Raw genomic sequence first — 23,462 nt, 5'->3', positions numbered from 1 at the left:
CAGAGGTACCTTCAGCAAGTGCTTATCTGTGTAAGCCTAAGCAGAAAAGCATAATATGTAGGGAATTATAATATCCATCTCAGGAGACTAACTGATTAAATAAGACATGCTGCCCATGAACATATGCCATCTCAGCTAGGATTATACCTGACCTACAGGTTCCAAAAACCTACTCCTCATCAGGTTATTTTTAGGAATATTGCCTCTGGAACTCACCCAGGAATGAGCAAAGCATGCCTGGTCTCAACTTCTGGGTTTAATTCTTCTTTATCCTAATTATAGTAGTTAACCCCAATTGTTTGTAGTGTTTTTAGGAGACATTGACATCACATTAGACAGAATTAAAATAGCCTCACGTGCATCCAGAGGACTGGGTTTACCTCAGGACGCCCAAGGGGTGAGCACAGAGGAAGTTGTAGTAACAGATGTCCTGGTTGCCTGTGACATTTACCACCTGGAAAATAAGTGTGAAAAGAGGAAATACGGGTTTTCTCCCGCCTCTGAGTCTCACCCCAGTTCACAAAATGTAGACAAGGCTGGCAGGTGCACTGTCAGTGGTTCAAGAGGCAGCCAGTGCTCCTTCTCAGCAGGGATGGAATGAGTCATTACCACCTGCTGGCATATTTCTTGCTTTGGATGAAAATGGTCTGTGTATGCCAGTAGTTGACCTCAGATGGAAGTACTAAGTGTGGGTTCTTTATTATCATAATAAAAGGACTATGAACTCATGGAAACATGGATACTTGCTTTTGAAGTCTGTCTTGTTATATCCTATTTTCTAGATTAAAGCTGAGGGGGACAGCTTTTCTGTTAGAAAAGAAAACCACTGAGAACGTATATTCAGTTAGAAAAGAAAACCACTGAGAACGTATATTCAGTTTTCCAAGTCATTCCCTTTTCCACTAAGAATGTACTTAAGCCACAACACAGCTGTAGGTTCTGACAGGGTCCAAAGAATGCAGAGAATATTTAGATTATAAACATCGATGTTCAAACCCCATAAAAACATTGTCTTCGTTATATAACAAGTATGGAATGGACTAAATATTTTCAGACTATTAGCTCTCAAGGCTGGCTGTACATAAGAATCACCTTCCCTTTCTTCCTCCCTCCCTCTCTTCCTCCCTCCCTTCCTTCCTTCCTTCCTTCCTTCCTTCCTTCCTTCCTTCCTTCCTTCCTTCCTTCTTTCTTCCCTCCCTCCCTCCTTCCCTCCTTCCCTCCCTCTCCTCTCTCTCTGTCTCTGTCTCTCTCTCTTTGCCCCTCTCTCTTTCTCTCCCTCTTTCTTTCTTTTTGGTGCCAGACTGGAGCTTGAACTCAAGGCTTTATGAGTTTACTTAGCTTTATTGCTGAAAGATAGCATGCTAGTACTTGAGCCACACTACCACTTCCTGGCATCAGTTTTGATTTAAACAATATTAATGCTTGTTCTACTCTCAGAGTTCCTGTCTATTTGGTATGAGGAACAGAATGCACACTGAGAGTCTTAGAAGTGTGCCATGTGATTTCAATGCACATTACAGGTTAAGAACCATTGCATAAAGAAAGTTTAGCCTGTGTTGTTCTAAATGGTGTGGCCATCATCATTTATGGAAAATTTGTGTGACTTTACCCTGATTTTCATTATTTCATGATGCTCAGAAATCATGATGCTCAGGCTGGTAAATAACAGATGTAATTGACTGAGAGGATTGAATGAGTACAAGATAATCATTTCAGGTTGATAGACAATATAAAAAGTTGTCTCCAGTCCCTTGGAGAACAGATTGGCAAAGTCAGTAAAAGCCAGACATAGTGTAATATGTAAATAGTGTAAATATGTGTAATCTTAGCACTTGGGAGATGGAAGTAGGAAGATGGAGAGTTTGAGGTTAACTTGGGCTACGTAGCCAAACCTTGTCTCAAACTCTGCCAGGATAAAAGGTGAGAGATCAGTTCAACATGAAGCAATGGAGAAGTCCTATTGGAACCCAAATGGGAAACTAATTCTTGATGATCCCAAATTAAGTCTTTGTCCATGGGTCACACTGGAGATTTTTTCCTGCAGGAAGGAGGCTGGGATTCAGATTGGTGGCAGCACTTACTGTCTGGTAGGTGATGACTAACTGGATCACAGGCAGTGCATAAAACACAGCAATGGTGATGATGTTCCTATGTAGACAGAAAGAATGGAGTTACTTCTCATGACCATGTAATCGCTCAGTGTTTTCAAAGGAGTGCTCATAACTCCATCCCTAGTTTGCTTCCAAAAGCAATTAGAAGTAGGTGATGGAGTTCCTGTTTCTCCTGTCTTCTCCCTTTCGTTGCATTTGGGTATTTGGTGCACAACATTTTGGAAAGGAAGGGAAGGGAAGAGAAGGAAAGGGGAGGAAAGAGAAGGGAAAGGAAGGGGAGTAGACAAATACACCCCTTGGTTACCATATAGTTTGGTAATAGAGAAAAACACTGAATGTATTAACTGAAATGGTGTGGCTGAAGATAAGCAGTCAACAATTAATAAGGCTTTATTTTCCCCTTCCTGTTTGTACAATCATTTGTAAAACCTTGCTTCTAATGAAACCACCTGATTAGTAACAGACTATTTCGCACGTTGTTAAAATGCTCAGAGTTACAAGTAATAGTTGAGGATCATATGAAGAGGGGTGGCTCTCTCACGTAATTCAGTTCCAAAGTGATAGCCTGTGCTATAAAATTTCATAGGGCCCCTCTGTCCCTGTTTCTTCTCTGTTTCCAAAGTGAAAGGGCCTTCCTCAGGAAAAAGCGGGAAATGTAATCATAGAAGAGCAACAGTCTGCCCCCTAGAGGTCAGGCTCTTGGCTGGGTGGGAGGTTGGGTCTATGACCATCACAGGTGGTCTCTTTACCATTAACTGGTGGTATCAATACCTATCATGGTTCCTCATTGAACGTTAACACCTTGTGAAATAACTGCTTATGGCTTTTACATAGAAAACTTCTAACTTGGAATAATTGAGGAACTGAGCATCTAGTTTAGTGATAGAATACTTCCTTAGTATGTGTGAGGCCCTGGCTTTGATCTCTAGCACTACAATGAATGAATGAATCCATCAATGAGTGATTCAGGATTTTTTATGGGAGCTCTAGCCATCTACTTACCAAAAATAAATCTTATATTTTTTGCTGACGATTCTCCTGTCCTTTCTGGACAGATCTGACAGGTACAGGAACATCTAGGATGCCAAGAAAAAGAGAATGCAAAATTATACTTGACTTTGCTTGTATGTGATAGAGTTTACAAATTTTGATTTAAACCTTCACTAGAGGTTAAAATTATTCAATAAGACTTTTTCTTTAAATTTTGTTTTCTCCTAGGATATCTTAATAAAATCCTAATATTTTTCTTTTTTTTATTTTGAAAATACCATACAGAGGGGTTACAATTACATGGGCAAGGTAATGAGTACATTTCTTATCAAGCATTGTTGCCTCCTCCTTTGTTTCCCTTCCCTTCCCATCCCTTCCCATTTCCGTCCCCCCCCCAACTTTTGTTGATTCTTTTTTTCTTTTCTTTCTTTCTTTCTTTTTTTTTTTTTGTCGGTTGTGGGGCCTGAACTCTGGGCCTGGGCGCTGTCCCTCAGCTCTTCAGCTGTAGACTAGTGCTCTACCACTTGAGCCTCAGCCCCACTTCCGGCTTTTTCTGCTTATGTGGTGCTGAGGAATCGAACGGAGGGCCTCATGCATGCAAGGCAAGCGCTCTACCACTGAGCCACCTTCCCAGGATATTCTCTTGGAATATTAAGGATTGGCTAAAGTGGAAAACGTCTAGGAATACTGAATGCAATACCTCAAGTATTGATTTTCCTACTTCCAGAATTAGCCAATGTTTAATTTTTAAATCGCAGGTGGTTGAAAGTGTGTACTTCTTTTACTGGATACCACACAATATAATAACTATATGCCAGGAGGAAATGAGCTTTACTTCTGATGTGTACAAAAACAGGGAGCTTTTCAAGATACAGCCTCAATGAATCTTTTCTTCTATCTATTTGAATTCCTTCATCCTTTCTTGTCCATAGTCAGCAACTACAGATACTAAGAATATTTACTATTTTGTTCATTCCACCCCCTCCCCCACTACAAACCCACCCAAGGGAAACAGGTGCTAATTAACAAAGGACTGCCTTTAGTCTATAGCTAAGTTCCGTCTAGACCTTCTGGGAAAAGTGACTTCTCCTGAAGGGAAATGACAGAAAACGAGACACTGGTGAAGTTTATTCTACTGCCAAACTTTCTGCTTTCTCAAAAGGAATAGCCAGGCGGGGTGCCGGTGACTCACTTCTATAATCGTAGCTACTCAGGAGGCTGAGATCTGAGGATCATGGTTCAAAGCCAGCCCAGGCAAGAAAGTCCGTGAGACTCTTTTTCTCCAATTAACCACCAGAAAACCAGAAGTGGCGCTGTGGCTCAAGTGGTAAAGCTCTTCCCTTGAGCTGAATGGCTCATAGTCAGTGCCTAGGCCCAGAGTTCAAGCCCCAAGACAGACAAAAGAAAGGAAGAAAGCAAGAGAGCCAGGCAGGGGTACCTTGGTACGGATGATGTTTTTGTCATTCTCGATGTCTGGCATGGTGTCGAAGTCACTCTCCTCCACGGAACTGTCCGTGTCTGACTGGCATGGCTGCCCACCCTCAGACGAGGACACCTGCCTCCCAGGACTAGAGTTTGACTCATCTGAAACAGAAAACTCATCTGCCATGAAAAGCCAAGAACAGCCCATGGAACCCATTCTTCTGCATAAAGCAGATCGACACCTAGAAAATTCCATATTGGTCCACAAGAATTCCTTAACAGGAGACATGTGCGTTTCCCCACCACACCTGCCCCGCACCGTTTCTCCTATCTTTATAATTAACTTTCGATTTCTATACATGAATGCATATTAGGATATAAAGGCATCTGCTCTTTTAGCTTTTTGGATGCAAAATAACATTGTGCTTAGATTTCATGTTTCATATTTTTAAAATATGAACACAAAGATACCAACATCCACATGCACGCTGTTATGTGTTATGTATAGCATCGATCACATATATGTGTATGCATACACATATCTAGCAGCTATACATTTCTCACACATAGAGAATTTATCTGCAGACATCTCCCACATGCTATGTCTATGGTTATATAATGGAAAGAACATTCTCAGGAAGCAGGATTCTTCTGTTCCCATGAATGTTTCTAAGAGCAGATGGAATTTGTGCAGCTTGAGCACATGAGCAGAGCCTACCATCAGCTTTATTTCTTCTTTTCAGATGCTTAAAAAAATCCTGTTTTTACAGAACTAAAAATAAGTAGCCTACACTGAGCCCACATGCTCAGTTACAGAATGACAGGGAAGGAATACAGGACTCCCAGTCTCTCCACATTGAGATATATAGAGACAGAGTCCCGGGGCTTGAACTCAGAGCCTGGGCACTGTCCCTCAGCTATTTTGCTCAAGGCTGGTGTTCTACCATTTGAGCCACAGCTCTATTTCAGGCTTTTTGGTGGTTAATTGGAGATAGGGTCTCATGGGCTTTCCTGCTCGGGCTGGCTTTTTTTGAGCTATGATCCTGAGATCTCAGCCTCCTGAATAGCGAGGATTACAGATGTGAGCCCCCGATGCCAAGTTCACACGGATATTTTAAGAAGCCTCATTCACAGGCCTAGAAGCACCATGGAAGGGTCAGGCAGCTCAGTGCATGTCTACTCTCACAAGACAGGTTTGAGGACTCTGTTCCCTTCAGCTGTTTACTGAACTCTGGGTTTGGCAAGGGAATGACTGGGTGGCAGTGAGCAGGCTCAGGTGTGAAGTTAGCCAAATGCAGGCCACAGCCATGTTCACCTGCAGCACTGTCTTAGTCTTCTGCTGGCCCTTACTCCTCTGACACCTGAGAATGAAACAACCGGTCAATTGTTGTCAGGCTTGCTGTGATGCATTTCCCATGCCATACAGTCAGGCTGGGTATGTAAATGTTCCCCAGGGCTTGGTAGTTGATGGCAAAAACTGCAGTTAGCAAGTCCCAAAAGAAGGAAAATAGAACTGCAGAAAGTCAGCCTGGCAGAAACCTTCCAATACTTCCAATCAATTCATCTTATACATAAAAGACAGTTTCATAGGATGAGGCGAATGCTCAGAGTGACTGGAAGCCAAAGGCCCTTTGTATGCTAATCTCTGGAAAGTTAGGAAACAGTCCCAACATTAGATTCAATGTAGCAAATACCTATGGCCCCATAATTGCTTCCTTCAGGTGTGCTGGCAGAGATGGGATGTGACACCATATTTCCAGAGCCTGTGGGGAAAAAAAAATCCAGAGGCAAACACTTTAACATACTTTCTAACTTACCCTTTAAAAAACTAATAAAAAAAATAGCTGGGTGCTGGTGGCTCATGCTTGTAATTCTAGCTACTGAGATCTGAGGATTGTAGTTCAAAGCCAGCCCTGGCAGGAAAGTCTGGGAGACTTTTTTTTTTCTCCAGAGCTCGAACAGATATAAATAATTCATTTAGCTCCTAGCTCAGAGTTCTTTCATCCTGTCTTGATAACTACCATGAGACTCTTATCTTCAATTAACCACCAGAAGTGGCACTGTGACTCAAAGTGGTAGAGCACTAGCCTTGAGCAAAAGAGCCAGGGACAGCACCTAGGCCCTGAGTTTAAGCCCCATGACTGACAATAAATAAATAAATAGCTGGTTCCTGGAAGAACTGCAGGGTCAAAAGAGCCTGAGTTTGGAATGACTGTGAGGACATCTATTGAACAAGAACACCAGAAATAAATTTCTACAATTAAGTCACAGGAGTTTGGGATTTATTTGTTACACCTTTTAAGAGTATCCCAACCCTACGTAAGAAGGAAATTGCTCCACTACCAAGAGCAATAAATGATGATAGCATGCATTATCAGTTATGTTGGCAGATATTTAGGATGTAGAACAGGTGTAAATGTTGCCATCTGCTCACTGAAAATGAGATTAAAGTAGACTGTAAGTTAATGGTCCCCCAAACCCTTCTAATGAAGTATAGTTCTAGAAACAGGGAGAATGATTTTAAAGCTCTGAGAGTCTATAGATACCTCTGTAGTCAACCTACGACATGAATCAGAGAAAAGTATCTCCCAAATGTCTTAAAGTCTATGGGCTAAGATGCTATCTTGGCTTTTGTATGTGTGATGTAAAAGAAAAACCGAAAACTAAAATCAGAGCAAGAGAACAAACAAACTGCATAGGTCTGTTGACTTTAGTGAATCACATTTCTGAGCTCTATGTGTCTCACACTGAGCAAGCTCAGGCTTCTGCTGCAGCTGCTGGCTGACCCTGATCACTTTAAGGCATAGTTCTATGATAAATCACATTTTCATGCACAATACAAGTGTTAGGCAGAAAAGTGTTTTAGGGGTTGCGTGGTCTTGGCTCTGCACAATTTACATATGAGATCAGCTTGTCTGGGGTGTTTTGTCAATTTTGTTTGTGGGTAAGGTCTTTCAGAATGCAAAAGCAGACTGAGGCCAGGCACCTGTAATCCTAGACATTCAGGAGTCTGAGATCTAAGGATCATGTTTGAAGCCAGCCTGGGCAGGAAAAATCTATGAGACTCTTATCTCCAATTAACTACCAGGAAACCAGAACTGTGGCTCAATGTGGTAGAAAGCACTAGCCTTGAGCATAAAAGCTCAGAGACAGTACCTAGGTCCTCAGTTCAAGCCCCACAACCAGAGGGGAAAAACAAAGTAGACTGAGACTGTAGCTTACTGTAACAGTGTTTGCGTAGCATTTGTGGAGTCCTAAGTTTGATCCCCAACATTAGAGTCTGAATGAAAAAACCAAACCAAAGCATTTCCTTCCAAACTTCAAGTATGATCATATTTACATTTTTAGCTGTAGAGTATTTAGAAAGCAGAATTAAACACAAAATAACAGTTTATAGGACAGATCGAGATGTTCTGGCTGAGAATAGCAGACACAGGATTGTGAATGAGCTCATCTTCATGAGGAAACTTTTAGTATGGTTTTCTCTGTGGAAGCGTCACTTGCCATCTGTCTGCTTCCCTCACAGAAGAGCATATTCTTGCATGTCTGGTTTTTATACTAAATGCTCCATATGAAGAGAACAAATTAATTTCCTGTTGAATGTGTTTAGGTCTTTCAGAGACTTCATATTTGTGGTTGTCCTGCCCCCTTCTGTCTGTGAAGCTGTAGGAGAGGGAGGCTGCAGAGGGAGTCAGAAATGACGGGAGCTAGCTGCCATGAAATTTAATTTTCATGCCATCTGGTTACCAAACCCAACGAAATCTCATTTTGTGTTTCAAAAGTTGAGGAGGAAGTGAAGAAAATCATTCATCTTTACAGAGAGATGTAAAAATAAAATTCCTCTACAAGGAAATAAAAAGCTGGCACAAGAAAAATCAAAAGAAGTTTAGGAAAAGAAGAGTGGAGAGACAAAACTGCAATTTGAGACACTCTGAGGCTACAATTTGCTAGGGAGGTTGTTGAACTCTTTTGTTGTTGAGTCCTCCAAATTCCTCTCTTTTTTCCCCCCTCACATGGACCCTGCTTTTTTGCTAGGAACCCAATTTGGTGATGTCTCTTTCCAGAGAAGGATTTGATTGGCACGATGGTTTAGAATGGATTGAATGCATCCCTCAAAGGGATAGTAGCTGGGGTTACACGTGTGAGTCACTGGACACTCTGGGCCATTTGGTGCTCTCTCTCTCTCTCTTTCTCTTTCTGTCTCTGTCTCTATCTGTCTCTGTCTCTGTCTCTGTCTCTCTCTCTCTCCCCTCCCCTTGGCCATTCTTTCTCTCCTCTCTTCTCTCTCTCCCCAACCCCAGGCTCCTTAGTGCCTGTTCTTACTTTAAACAGCTAGGTCTTTTCTCACTAGTGGTCATGACACAGGGGAGGACCAGCTTCCTGTAGTTTCCTGCTCACTAAGCTGGCACTTTGTTCAATTATCTCTGCTTCTGGCAGCTGATGCACTGATTTTTTAAAGTGGAGACAAGAAGGAAGCTGTAGTGCCCTAAAAGAACATTTGTCAGTGTTTGGAGACATATTTTCAGTTGCCTCAATGAGGAAGTGTGGTACTGGAATCCAGTAGGTGAGGTGAATAACACCCTGCAGTGTATGGGACAAACCCTAATAACAGAGAACAATCTCGCCTGTAGTGCCAATAGTTCTGAGTTTGAGAAATCTTGCTCTCAGATAAATAGGGCCTCACACTAATTCTCAGAGCAGGTTAATGTGTAACGTGTTGGTAAACTTACTCCTTCAGTGAGTAGTTTAATAGTAAGTATACGATCCACTCTAGACCGTGGAACACCAGAAAGTGCCAGAGGCTTCTTTTTTTTCTCTTAATATATATTTTTTATTGTAAAGATACTGTACAGAGGGGTTACAGTTTCATGAGCAAGGTAATGAGTCCATTTCCTATTGAGTAATGAGTCCATTTCCTTTGTTTTCCCCTACCATCCCTTTCCTCCCCACCTCCCCAACTCCCCCCCCAAAGTTGTAAAGTTTGTTTTCAATGGGTCACCCTGTATCCTTATTTTAGCATTTTGTTATTTCCATCCCTCTCCCCAAATTAGAAAAATGTATATGCAAGATTCAGGACACGGGAATCGAATACAGTGACAACAGGGGTTGTACCAAGGGGAAAGAACGTACAAAGAAACTAGCGCGGCTGAAATCAACTCCTTTTGTAATAGCCGCACAAAAAATAAAATACCTAGGAGTTAACTAAAGAAGTGAGGGACCTCTATGACGAAAACTTAAAAAAAAAAAAAACTGAAAAAGGAAATTAAAGCAGAACTAAGGAAGTGGAAAAGCCTCCCATGCTCCTGGATTGGGCAGATTAACATGCTGGAGACTTCTGATAGTTCCTTCCCTCCGGCATTGTCAGGTGAGATAGGAGTCTTGATGTATCTCCCCAACCGGGAAACAGAACTAAGGGAATGGCAGGAAAAGGGACCAGAGCCTCATGACTCCTTCAGTCCTGACGTCCACTTCAAGGCATAGGAGCCTCTTTATTGTCTAAGCAGGTTTCAGGTATATTTTCTTGTGATTGCTATTGTTGCTTACAATTATATAAATGTCAGTGGTATGTCTATGTTTTTTTTTCAGTTGCTCATTTGTTTCTGCTTGTTATTCAAAGGGTGCTTCTAACTCTTAGCTAATTTTCACAGCCTTCCTGACCTTAGACAATAATCTGGTTTAAGTGTCAGTTTAGTGGATTTATGCTTTGATCTTCCAGAGACCTTCTGAACATAGAATTCCTTTACTTATTATTGTAATACTAAAATGACATTAGCTATACAATGAAAAATAACAGATCATCCATTCTAAGGGTACCTAAATGGAATCCAATGCTCAAGTTCAACAAGGCCTAAAATAATAGCAAATTTGGGGAGTGTTGTAGGAACAAACAATGAGAGCCAGCCAGTCGATAAAGTTCCTGAAACATTTCCACAAATAAAAGGGAAATTAGCGCTAACACTTTAAAGCCACAGAGCAGGTGTTCTTTGACAGTCTTATATATTTGCAATTGAATGTTTATCCAAGCAAAGTGCCTGGGTGGTGGAAAAATAGACATGCTGACTTTAAAGAAGACAAATGTAAAAAAAAAAAAGAAAAAAAAGAAAAACAAAACAAAAAAAGCAACCTTTCAGCAAAGGGAGAAATGTCCTGTTGGGAGGGGGCAGGGATGAGTTCCTGTGTCTTTTTAAGATTCTGTGGACTCAGTGAAGTGTGGAAAACAGAAGGTAACATCTGTTACATGGGTCTCAAAAATCAAGTCCTCCTCATTCCTTTTTCAAATTCTTACTCTGCAAAATAGCTCATGAATGCTGATCAAATAGGCATTGCAAAAATAAGCACAGCTAAAAATTTTAGTTGTAATAAGATCAGATAATTGAATTCTTTTCTGAAAATTCTCAGAGGTGAGGAAAAGGTGGCTTAAATAGTTATTTATTCTGGATTCCATAAAGTTGTAGTCTTTATTAAACCTGTTAGTCTCAAAGATTTCAGCTTTCTAAATACTAAACAACAAAAGCTTCTATTCCTTCCAACATGGGAAAAGTAAACCTTTTATGAAAATTCTCACGAATTCTTACTATTATTCTGGAATCAGCTTTGGGATAATATAAGCATGAATAGTTATATCCTAGAAAAGAGTAAATGTTTAAAAACGAATAGTTGATGAGTGGGGTGTGAATAATTACAAAGGTCACTCCACCTTAAGCTTCTTAATGTGAGCTCTATTCTCATAATTACCAGTTATAAAACTAGTTCTTGCTAGATCGGCCTTTTGTAGAAAGACTGCAAATTAGCCTTTTCTGTGGGATAGGGATCAATGCATATTTTTAAACTGCAAAAGACAGAGAGGCAAAAGATGCACCATTCATTGTTCAACATAGTTCTGAATTCAGACAAGGGATTTTTTTTCTTACCGTCATTGGAACCAAAGCTTCCATCAATGGATTTTCTCTGAAACCTGCAAATAAACACATATATTTGCTGCTAGAGACACTGAAAATTTCAGCATTTTACATTTGTTTCTAATATACTTTTTTGTGAATCTGTCTGCTAGGTGTCTGAAATGGGTTTTGGAGGTAGAGAAATTGGAATCTTGGCCCATTATGGGTGGGAATATAAGATGGTAAGTCACTTTTGAAAACAACGTGGCAGCTTCTGAAAGTGTTAAGCACAGAATTACCATGTGACCCAGCAACATTAGTCCAGGCATATACACTATTCCAGGTCATTAATCGATTGCCTATTAATGTCAGATAACTTACGTGCCATAAGATTCACCCTTTAATATACACACTTCAATTAATTTTAGTATGGTCACAAAGTTGTACAACTATCATCACTATCTAATTTCCAAATATTTCATTACCTCAGAGGAAATCCTTTATCCATTATCAACCATTCTTGGTAGACTTATCTGTGTCTCAATATAAATCTCCTTCTCTTGCTCCTTCTCCTCCCCTCTCTCCTTTTTCTTCTCCTTTGTTTTCTCTTTTCTTTTCTTCCATATCCTCCTCCTCCCTCTCTTCTTCTTCTTTGAACTCAGGACCTTGTGCCTGGCTTAGCAAGTGCTCTACCACTTAAAACATGCCCTTAGTCCTTTTTCCTTTCCTTACTTTTTGAATAGTCTCCCATTTATGCTAGAGTTAGCCTGGACTGCAATCTTCCTATTTATTCCTATTTATATCTGGTAACTGGATGACAACTACATAGCACTGGGCTCCATTTTTTATTGGTTGGAAATAGGGGTTTTGTGAACCTTTTGCCCAGGTGGCCTTGAATAGCAATCTCCCCAATCTCTGCCTCCTGACTAGCTGGTGTGAGTCATAGCTCCTAAGTATTGTTTCATACATGTACTGGCAATTTGCATATTGAGAAGATATTAAGATAGAACATGTATGAAACCTAACTATTTAAGTCCTTTGCCATTTTAAAATGGACTTGCTTTTTTGATCAGCTGTAAGAATTTTTGTGGGTTTTTTTTTTTTGTTTGCTGCTCCTGAAGCTTGGACTCAGCCTAGGCACTGTCTCTGAGCTCCTTTTGCTCAAGGGTTGCGCTTTATCACTTGAGCCACAGTGCTACTTCTGGCTTTTTCTGTGATTTTATTGGAGATAAGAGTCTCACAGACTCTTGCCTGGGCTGGCTTCAAACCACGATTCTTAGATCTCAGTCTCCTGAGTAGCTAGGATTACAGGCATGAACCCAGCTAGTTGTAAGAGTTTTATTTATAAAGTCTGGATGTTAGACTGTTACAGATACATGATTTTCAATTTTTTACTCCCATTTTGTATGTTGTCTTAAATCTTCATTGTTAGTATTTTTAAAGCACAAAACTTTTCATTTCATAAAATACAATTTATCTATTATTTTCTTCTATTTCTTTTGCTTTTGGTATCTAAGAAATTATTTCCCAATACAAGGTCACAAAGATTTACAGCTATGTCTTCTTCTAGGAGTCTTCGTAGTTTTAACTCTTTCACTTACATCTTTGATCCATTTGGAGTTGAATTTTGTACCTGTTAGGAGAGGGAGGGCGGCACCGTTCTTTTTGCCTGTGGGTAGTTGTCTTTGCGTCATTTGTTAAAAAGAATATCCTTTCTTAGTTTAATTGTCCTGGTATCACATTGAAAATTGATTGACCAAGATTTTAACAGTTTGTTTCTGAATTGTAGATTCTATCCCATGCTTTATGCCATATGTCCTTCTTTTTTTTGGTTGTTCGTGGGGCTTGAACTCTGGGCTTCGGCACTATCCCTCAGTTCTTGAGCTCAAAGTGAGCGCTCTACCTCTTGAGCCACAGCGCCACTTCCGGTTTTCTAGTGGTTTATTGGAGATAAGAGTCTCACGGACTTTCCTGCCCGGGCTGGCTTAGAACAGTGATCCTCAGATCTCAGCCTCCTGAGTAGCTAGGATTACAGGCGTGAGCCACCGGCGCCTGGCACCATATGTCCTTCTTAATGTCAGTCTTAGAGTCTTGGTTATCCAAGCTTTGTAATGAGGTGTGTGTGCATGTGTGTGTGTGTGTGTGTGTGTGTGTGTGTGTGTGTGTGTCTGTCTGTCTGTCTGTCTTCCTGTCTGTGCACGCGCATGCGCACGCGCGCTTGAACTCAGGTCCAGGTGCTGTCCCTTAGCTTTTCTAACCATTCTAGCTGTCAAGCTTGTTAACTATTTTAATGATATTGACCTGCAAGCAATTATACAGATTCATAGAAGATGATGGCTTCGTCCATTAGAGGAGTTCATTAGAGGAGTTCATTAGAGGAGTTGAATGATTTATAAAGCTAGAGTGAGACCAGAAGTATCCAGTCAACAAATGTAAAAATAACAAATGAGAGCCGTTCTCGATTGATTGCAAGATAACTATTATCTTGTCAATGAAAAGGTCATTGAACATCTTCATCTGTGGAAATGGGGCTGTACTCATGACTTAACTCCCCTTTCAGAGGGATGAAGGGAAAATACTTTTAAATCTACAGCTGCAAGTTTCCTGTTATCTTTCTTTAAGATACAATTATCTTAGCCAAGCCGACAGGAGGATGACAGACCAATGTCTCTGATGCCAGTCTAAGTGAACCAGTTCTAGAGAACCTGTCAACAGACCATTTCTAATAGGACCATCTTGTTGACCCATGGGTTCATGATAAACTTAAATATTCATGACTGTATGTCACTGGAGGGTTTTTTGGGCTTGTTTTGTTTTGTTTTTTGGTTGGTCATGGGGCTTGAACTCTGGGCCTGGGTGCCGTGTGCTCTTCAGCTCAAGGCAAGCACTCTACCTCTTGAGCCACAGTGCCACTTCCAGTTTTCTAGTGGTTTGTTGGAGATCACAGTCTCACAGACTTTTCTGCCCGGGCTGGCTTTGAACCATGATCCTCAGATCTCAGCCTCCTGAGTAGCTAGGATTACAGGCGTGAGCCACTGGCACCCAGCTCTACTGGAGTTTTTGTTGTTGTTTTTCTAAAGCAACATGATTGGATATCAATAAAAGAATCAAGGGCAGGGTAAGTAGTCAGGATCCAGCAGTTTGGATATGACATATGATATGGTGACTGAAAACAAGATGAATTCAGTACTTGACCCAAGGTCTACAAGGGATTCAATAAATATACATAGAATGGATTGGGGGTGGGAGATGGAAAAGCAATGGTTTTTAAGTGTCAGTACAAGAGAAAACCACTTCAGATTCTGCTCTGTGAGATCATGTTTCATAAACATTTCTACCTTGATTTCTTCAATTTTCCCTACAACTTTTTTTTATGCTTAAGATGATGTATTAGAGGGGTTACAGTTATATTAGTAAGGTAATAAGTACATCTCTTGTCAAACTTGTTATCTCTTCCTTCATTTTTCTCCTACTTTCCCTCCCCCCTACCCCACCCCCAAGTGGTACAGATCATTTCCAACATATTGTCTTGTGAGCATCACTGTTGCATTGGTTCTCCACCTTGTCCTTTGTCTCCCCTTCCCTTCCCTAATTCAAACAAATGTATATTCAATACCAGGGTACGAAAATCAAATACAGTGACAACAGGGAATATACCATAGGGGGAAGAACATGCAAAAGAAACAAAACATCACATAGCAAATTAAAAACAACAACAACAAAGAAGAACCTTTTGTGTCAATGTCTTGGAGTTCATTTTGCTTAGCATCATCTTATATGGTCATATGTACAGAGCTATTGAGCTATTCTGCTCATCTGCTAAGATTATCCTAGACATGTGCTAATTATTGCAAATAAGTTGTCCTACAACTTCTATATGTATTAGTAACAAGCTATAGGAGATTCACCAATTGCATAACATTCTGTTGCAAAGAATGTTTTCATATGGTTTTGTAGGAAACTTTGGTTCACTTAATTCAATGGAAGAAGAGTTCTCCTATTAGCATATTCTCTCAGTCTGTTCCCTTGTTTAGGATGCCAACTTGGTCTTATGTTTCCAGATCTCTATTTTCAGTTTGTCTATATTTGGGAAGAATCTTTGCTTGTACATTTGACAGTAACAAAATATTCTGCAGTGAGAAGTTTCAACAGAGCCTTAAACCTCAACTTTCAAAAACTGTGCTCACTTCAGTTGGCTGAATAGTAACTTTTTAAAAAGTGAAAGTGCTTTATTGTTATTATAAAGGTGATGTACAGATTACAGTGACTCAAGTCAGGTAATGAGTATATTTCCTTTCATACAGTGTCTTCTGTTTCCTCACTCTCTCCTCCTTCCTGTTGAGTAGTAACTTTTGAGAGATTGATAACTAGCTAGCTGTTAATGTACTTTTTGGTCTATTTGTGTGTTGATTGTATATGTTAGCTAAATAAAGAGAAGTAAACCTATTTTCTAAAAATCTGACTCAGAAGACCAGAGATAGTATTCCTAAGAAAGGCAACAGAAACTTCTTTGCCATGATTGTGGAGCTTATCCCAGGTAAATTTGGGGCCTCATTTTTAATTGTATCCTTGCTGAGGGACAGGCCTTTAATGAGGCTTCCTTAGCAGAACTGTCTTCCCTCACATGCCCTGACCATTCTAGATCCATCTAGATCAGCCCACCTAAGACATAGTGATCAGGAGCCAGGCTGCCTGAGTTCAAATCCTAGATCCTTCATTTATTAATTGTGAATAATTGTTTCACACTTCTGTGTCTCAATTTCCTTAGCCATCATATGGTGATAATAACAGTATCCCTCTCTTCAAATGCAATAATTTATTTACAGTGCCTTGTACAGAGCAGATGTTGTTAATGACTATGATCTGATAAATTAGTTGAACTGATCATCAATTCATTTATATACTTTATAAGGATAATATTTGCTTGCATCTTAAAGTTTATTTTTCAACTCTTTATTCATAATTTCAAGTTGATGAAGAAATTTCAAGAATAAAGAGAATTATAAAAATCCAGGTGCTTGTGGCCCATACCTGTCATCCTAGCTACTCAGGAGGCTGAGATCTGAGGATTACAGTTCAAAGCCAGCCCAGGCAGGAAAATCCCTGAGACTCTTATCTCCAAATTAAACACCAGAAAATTGGAAGTAGTGCTGTGGCTCAAAGTAGAAGAGCACTAGCCCTGAGAGAAAAGGCTTAGGGATAGCACCCAGGCCCTGAGTTCAAACACCATAATAGGAGAGAGGGAGAGAGAGAGAGGAGAGAGGGAGAGAGAGAAAAGAGAGAGAAAGAGAGAATATGAGAAAGAATATGAGAGAATATACAGCACCCAATCACTTGTTTGTATTCCTTTTATCTTTTTCTCTGTCTACAAATATGTCTTATATATTTATATACATACATATACATTTTTTCTGTATCATTTGAAATAAGTTGCATATGTAATCAATGTTAGCCCTAAATATTTTTAAAGAGTAAAGATGTTCTCTTAGATAACTGCAATACCATCATTATCAAGCAACAAACAACATTGACAGGATACCTGCTAAGATCTAATGTCTATATTTCCATTGACCCAATAATGACCTTATGGCATATTTTTTCTTTTAGTATGGATCCAATTTGGGACCAGGTATTGCCTTTAGTTAATCTTTAATTGAAGACATTTGCCTATCCTTTCTTTGTCTTTCATTTTTCCACATGATTAGATTCAAAATATGCTCTTGCAGTATGCTACACAAGTGATGTGGTACCCTTCTCAGGGCAGAGAATCTGGATGCACAAATGTTTGTCTTCTTGGGGACAGTAATTTTGATTAGTCTGTCAATGCTTTATATGGATTTTTTGCAGTTATTATATAGTTTTTTACCATAAAAATGACTAAGCAATTTGTGAAGTCATATTTTCAGACTATACACATATCTTGATCCTTATCAGAGCTCCCTCTTAGATATAATATTAATGATTCTTAACTTGACCTACTCTTTACTATGAAGTTCACCAATGGATGATTTTTCCAGTGTTAGCACTCACGCCATATTTACCAGTCAGCGCTAAGTCTGCTGTAGGCCAAGGTCCTTCCTTTTACTATTAGTATTTGCAAATGATAACTTTTCCTTAATGGTAACTGTTCTGATAAATTTGTTGAATTCATTGGGTATATAGCTTCTTTTCTTTATAAGGATTCATTAATTTCTTTTTCTTGGTTGTTGTTTGTTTGTTTTGGTCCCAAATGGTTTGTAATTCCTTATCCCAATTATTGTGGTGCTCAGATTCTCCCAGATTTTCTTTTTGGCCAGTCTTGGGGCTGGAACTCTGGATTTGGGCTCCTAAGCTCCTTTTGCTCAAGGCTAGTGCTCTATCACTTGAGCCACATTACCATTTCTGGCTTTTTCTGTGATTAGTTAGTGGTAAGAGTCTCATGGGCTTTCCTGCCTGGGCTGGCTTCAAACCAAGATCCTCAGATCTCACCCTCCTGTATAGCTAGGATGATAAGTATGAGCCACCAGCACCTGGCTTTAAAGATGTTTTTGAAGGTAGAATCTCAACTGGAAAGCTTTAGGTCACAGAAGAAAACTTGTTTGACTTGTCTCACTCAGCCTGTTGTATCATTAAAGTAGCTGGGAGATTGTTCCACAGACCTGGTTCATCTTGCCTAATGGTCTCAAAGTCCTGGGTTGCCTTTTTTTTTTTTTTTTACAAGTTCTAAGGACATTTGTTTATTGTAAACCTCCTGCCATTCTTTTGTAGTTGCTTCACAGAGAACTCAAGAAGAATGAATTCTCAAAGCTCATCCCTGCTGGGAGAGGCAAAGAAACATTGGCTGTTTCATGAGGAGTCCCAGTTTCTTATGAAGAGAAGCATCTTTGGCCAAATTACAGCATGGTGCCTTCTTTTCTTGTCCCAAGGGATATTTTACTGGAAAGCAGATGCTACGCTAGTAGAAAAACACCTGGTAATGTGGTATACTATCATATCACTCTTGCTTTTTTATTGTATCACAAGATTTATTTGGCACATAAGAGTTGTTTTCTTTTGATAGAATGTCCAAGGTTGTTCCTAAATTTCTATGTTAGAAAGAATTGATCTTTTCCTACAGTCTGTAGATTTACAGTGAGTATTTTCTGATCTCAAAAAAAAAATAGGGGCTGGGAAGGTGGCTCAGTGGTAGAGTGCTTGCCTTGCATGCCTGAGGCCCTGGGTTTGATTCCTCAGCACCACATAAGCAGAAAAAAAATAGAAAAGTTGCCTTTTTCTTAAGATTTCCATTTAATAAAAACAGCCGACATTCTACCAGCACTGGTTATGTACATAACCTTGACATAAATACTGCAAGTTACACTATCTCATTTTTACAGTATCTCCTTTTTCCAGATGAGAAAACTGAACAGGAGAATAAGTAGTTCATCCACATTCCTACAGTTAGTGGCCAAGGTAGCTTCAAACCTAGTCTAATGCCTATGCTTTCAGCATCATACAGAGACTGGCAAGGAGGGTTATTCGTTCTTGAAACTTTTGACCTACCTCACATAATGAATGAACACAACAAGCAGGCATCCCAGGTAGAAGGACAAGAAGATGAAGACACTGAAAAGGCTGGATTTCACATACACGGATCCTGAGGACAGAGAAATAACCTTGGTCAGGTAGTCCTCAGGAATAGGAGGACTATGTTTGGGGCATGACAGCTTAAAGAAGACACCTTTCTCTTTCTCCATCATCCTCACACACCTATTCTCTGAGTGTCTGTCTTTCCCTGTCATCTCTGTCTCTTTTTTCTTTTCTTTTCTGAGAAAGAAAACACAATGTGGCATAGGTTACACAGCCTTCACTTTATAATTCACCTGCCTTCTTCCTCCAGAGTACTGGGATTATAGGTATGTTCTACCACCTCCAGCTTAATTCATTTTTAAAGCCCAAGAAACTTTCATTTAAAATGGTTAAGCTATTGAAGATCACTCAGATGTTATTCACTAGCTGCTGCCTTCTTAGTGATGATTTCTAATGGGAGCTGTGAAGGAACTGTTATCTACAGTAGAATGGGTGTGTAGAATTGAATCTACACTCATCCTCAAAGGAACGTAGAGCCCTTGGCCTCATGCTAGGTAAGCATTCTACCACAAGACATATGGTTAGCGTGTGCCTTTCTTTGGATTTCTTAGGATGATACTCTCTGAGAGAATGCCATTAGTATTGAATGTTCTAAAAGTTTTCCCGACAGCATTTTCCCCATCAAACTCTAGAACCAACACTAACCTTCAACAGAAGGAATGATGGTCACCTTTAAGTTCTTGGTTCGTTGTAGATTCCATGTCTGGTTCTCATTTTCTAGCAAACAAAACAGGAAACAAGGTACAGGCACTATAAGTTAGATATTAAGTTCTTGTCTTGTCTTCTGAACAATTCTACAAGAATGTCCACAATCAATTCTGCTTGTTGAAGAAGAACTGGCAGGAAAACCCGTGTTCCAACCTTTCAACAATCTAACATTGGCGGTTACAGCTTTCAGTTTGGCCTTTACTTGGATGCATTTTGACTGATCTGAGTGAAATGGGAGTACTGCCTTCTTTCTCCACTAGGGAGGGGTGTGACCCTTCTGGCATCTATAGGTGTATGAAGAGACAAGGTGCAAAAACAGAAAGCTATTTTTCCTTTAGTTTGCTTTCTATTCTAGTCAGTAAAAATTTGTGTTTTTGTTACCTAGTCACCAAAGGACTTGTAGTTAATCAAGGAATATTAGACACTGGTCAAATTCTAGAGTTACATAGTACACTAACAGAAATGTCAACTAATTACCAAGCAAGCCATGTTACACTCACTGATAAACGCCCACTGAGTTGGTGACGTGTGGCTCATCTATGTGTTCAGTAGCCCAGGATATTCATAAGTTACTCGCCTATCTGTAGATGTCTAAGATTCTACATACCCCTCATCACTGTGAGAAAGTTATGTTTTTGCTGTCTTGTGAAGTGCCGTTCTGGCAACTGGAATGGTGAGCTCTAAACTTCACTTGTACATCTCTGTGGAAATGATGATGTCTTGGGAAAGTGTGTCAGATGTTACTGCACAGTGGCAAATATTTGCTGAGTAAAAGATCTGCTGTATAGTGAACTGACTATGTAGCCTGAGGGAGTCTAATACTTTTATATAAAGTTGAAATGTGCTAATTGGAGTTTGCAGTACCAATAATATCCTTACGTTTATTGCTTTTCATTGTGTTTTTATTTTCCTTTGAGTGTATCTCTCAGGACTGTCTTTCCATTGCCGATGAGCCATTAGCGAGAACATGATGAACTTTTGGCTTCCCTTTGTCTCCTTTCCTCACTATGTCTTACCCTGGATGAAGAATGATCCTCCGCAGGCATAATCTTCAGGTTTGATCACAAATACCACGAAGAACTGCTCGTCTGGAAAATCCTTCTTCTGTAGGAAATAGCAATCTTAGGCAAGATATGAAAAATGGAGAAGGGAGAAAGCGCATGGCAGGGGTGGGAAGGGGGTGTCCATAGTTGAGGCCATGCTTTCGAGCTTGTAGCTGGTATACATGACTAGAATGTGTTTAGTTGCTTCAAATGGGTCTGCTAAACTTCATCCTAAATTGCACTCCCACCCCCAATGAATAGATTGGAATCTTCAGGCCTTTTCTCTAAGAATCTTCAGATATATGTCCCACTACACTATGGGCTTCCCAAAATCCCCAAGGAGAGAAGATCCACTGGCAGAATAGCATTGTTCACAATTACCCAATACCCATATTACCCACAATCCAATTACCCATAGCAATCCTGGTTTTTAAGCCAACCAGGAAGGAAGGAGGTGTAAGGGAGACAGTAGGTAGAAATCTCTTTTGGATGCTGATTCAGCGATATACACTATCAAATCAACATTGCCATCGACAATAGTGATGACAAAGCCATGTCTCACCTGCAGCGTGATGGCAGCTTTCTTGGTCATAGACTGATAGACACCATTAAACTCCACGTTGTGGTCAAGATCATACACAGGGCACTATAGTATCCATGAGGAGTAAAAAGTAAGCAGTTCTTCATGTTAATTAGTGAGTTAGTTAAATTAAATTAATGAACTACATTCTATTAGGGCCCTTCTACCTGGATCACAGAGCAAGAGAATCTCATTAAACCAGGATCCAGAATGTTTTCTGCAAAATAGTGATGAAAACGTGCTGGCTTGTCCTCTAATGTCAAGGTCATTTTTAGAATGAAGAAAGCTATGAAAAGGTTGTCTTAAAATATACAACATATTTCCCATGTTGTTTTTAGAATACCTTCTGAGTTAGAAAGAACCATTACAATAAACATTTAAAAAGAACAAACAAGCTTCCATTCTCTTTTTCTCATGGGACTCACAACTTCGTCTTCTTAGTCAGGTGTGATAAATCATCCCTCCTTTGTTTCTTCTTTCCTTGGTTTTGGTGAGAAGTTAAGTGTTCTTCCTCTCTCTGTCTTCCCTCCCTCCCCGCCCCTCTGGTTTGAACTCATCGTACAGATTGTCCTCTCATGTGCAGAAGATATTAGTTTGTTTTTGTTTCATAGTTTGAAGGGAGATACATAGTAAGATGTCAGAGTTCTCATCCTCTCTCTTTTTTCATTCTAGGATAATATAGTCTTATGCATTAAAAGGTGGATAAGTATCAGCACTTACCATGATGCTCTGGACTGAGACAACAGAACATGGATAAGCCATTTCAGACACCACTTTAATGATAACTGAGTCCACTTCTTTGGGGAATTTGTATAGAAAATACTGAAATAAAAGAAAGACGTAATTTATTAATGTTACAACATTGTTCGCAGTTATGAGCTCAAACTGTTTTAACACGCCTCAGCTATTAACATGCCTCACTATTAAGCATACAATTTACATACATATCTCAATAAATCTTCATTCTTTGAGTCAACCATCTTCTCACACACAGTGAACAACTAACTGCTTGGCAGAGGGCTCTATGCCAGACTTCAGGAAAATATAAGGCAACATAGCCCTTCACACAGTGTTACTATTCCATTTCATGGTATGGCCATTTCTTTTCCAATTAAACTACACTACACTTCATTCCATTTCCTACTTGAGAAGTTGTATAGCACCATTGGTGTCTTCCACTCCCTTCTCCACAGCCTTTAATTTAGGAGTCTGCACAGAATATAATGAGACATTTATTTCCTTGTGATCATCGTGAAACATAAAGGTCTCTTGGAAAAACAGATAAACCTGTTCTTCAAGAATTTTGACTACTTTCTTATCAGCAAGAATTACCCCTATGTTAATCTTTTCCTGGACCTTTGGCTAAAGAATCCATTGCCTAGTTAGACTATATTAACAAGATATTTAGATTCAAAGACTCAGCCTGACATCTAGCTTCTGAGACACATTCACAAATTTTGGTAAGCAGGGGTATCTCTGAAATTACTTCTCAAATATCACAAGCAAAGACTTTATAATAGAGAGAGATTATACCAGTTACCTGTATATATTCTAAATCCATCAGAAAAAAAGATATTTGCTCTTAAGTTTTAAACATGTCACTAATAAGGAAGAAAGGAGAAATCTGATCAAGAATTATGAATGTGGCAGTTGGATGGGGAGCTATGTCTAGTTTGTAATTGAAAAGTTAAGCCAGGCGCCAGTGGCTCATGCCTGTAATCCTAGCTACTCAGAAGGCTGAGATCTGGGGATTGCAGTTCAAAGCCAGCCCAGACAGGAAAGTCTGTGAGACTCTTATCTCCAATAAACCACCAGAAAACCAGAAGTGGTGCTGTGGCTCAAGTGTAAGGCACTAGCCCTGAGCTGAAGAGCTGAGGGACAGTGCTCAGGCCCAGAGTTCAAGCCCCATGACTAACCCCCCCCAACAAAAAAGTTGAAGAAACTGACACAAACAAGACTGATATCCTAAGACTTTAATAACTCTCTCACTTATTAAAGAGAACAAAACATGTTCAAATTTAATTTGTTATTCCAACATTCCTTTTGTAATTCTGCCTTGAGAACCAGTGCAATAAAAATAGAATGTAATCTTCATAATCTGAAGGTTTCTGATGGGGAAAGA

General features: G+C 39.8%; 1 protein-coding gene across 1 annotated transcript in view; it reads right to left on the bottom strand.

Moving 5' to 3' along the window:
* Sidt1 (SID1 transmembrane family, member 1) overlaps nt 1–23,462 on the bottom strand; it is an 82,913-nt gene that overhangs the window by 17,196 nt on the left and 42,255 nt on the right. The window contains exons 5-15 of the mRNA XM_013028520.1: nt 22,061–22,162; nt 21,323–21,406; nt 20,734–20,821; nt 19,655–19,726; nt 18,923–19,016; nt 11,435–11,478; nt 6,218–6,286; nt 4,540–4,685; nt 3,114–3,187; nt 2,082–2,148; nt 381–454 (exon numbers count right to left, since the gene is read on the bottom strand). Coding sequence (XP_012883974.1) covers nt 381–454; nt 2,082–2,148; nt 3,114–3,187; nt 4,540–4,685; nt 6,218–6,286; nt 11,435–11,478; nt 18,923–19,016; nt 19,655–19,726; nt 20,734–20,821; nt 21,323–21,406; nt 22,061–22,162 — 914 coding nt within the window. The remainder of the gene's footprint in view (nt 1–380; nt 455–2,081; nt 2,149–3,113; nt 3,188–4,539; nt 4,686–6,217; nt 6,287–11,434; nt 11,479–18,922; nt 19,017–19,654; nt 19,727–20,733; nt 20,822–21,322; nt 21,407–22,060; nt 22,163–23,462) is intronic.

Source organism: Dipodomys ordii, unplaced genomic scaffold, assembly GCF_000151885.1.
Source record: "Dipodomys ordii isolate 6190 unplaced genomic scaffold, Dord_2.0 Scaffold111, whole genome shotgun sequence".
Taxonomy (NCBI): domain Eukaryota; kingdom Metazoa; phylum Chordata; class Mammalia; order Rodentia; family Heteromyidae; genus Dipodomys; species Dipodomys ordii.
The sequence above is the reverse complement of the archived record's forward strand: the minus strand, read 5'-3'. Positions and strand labels throughout refer to the sequence as shown.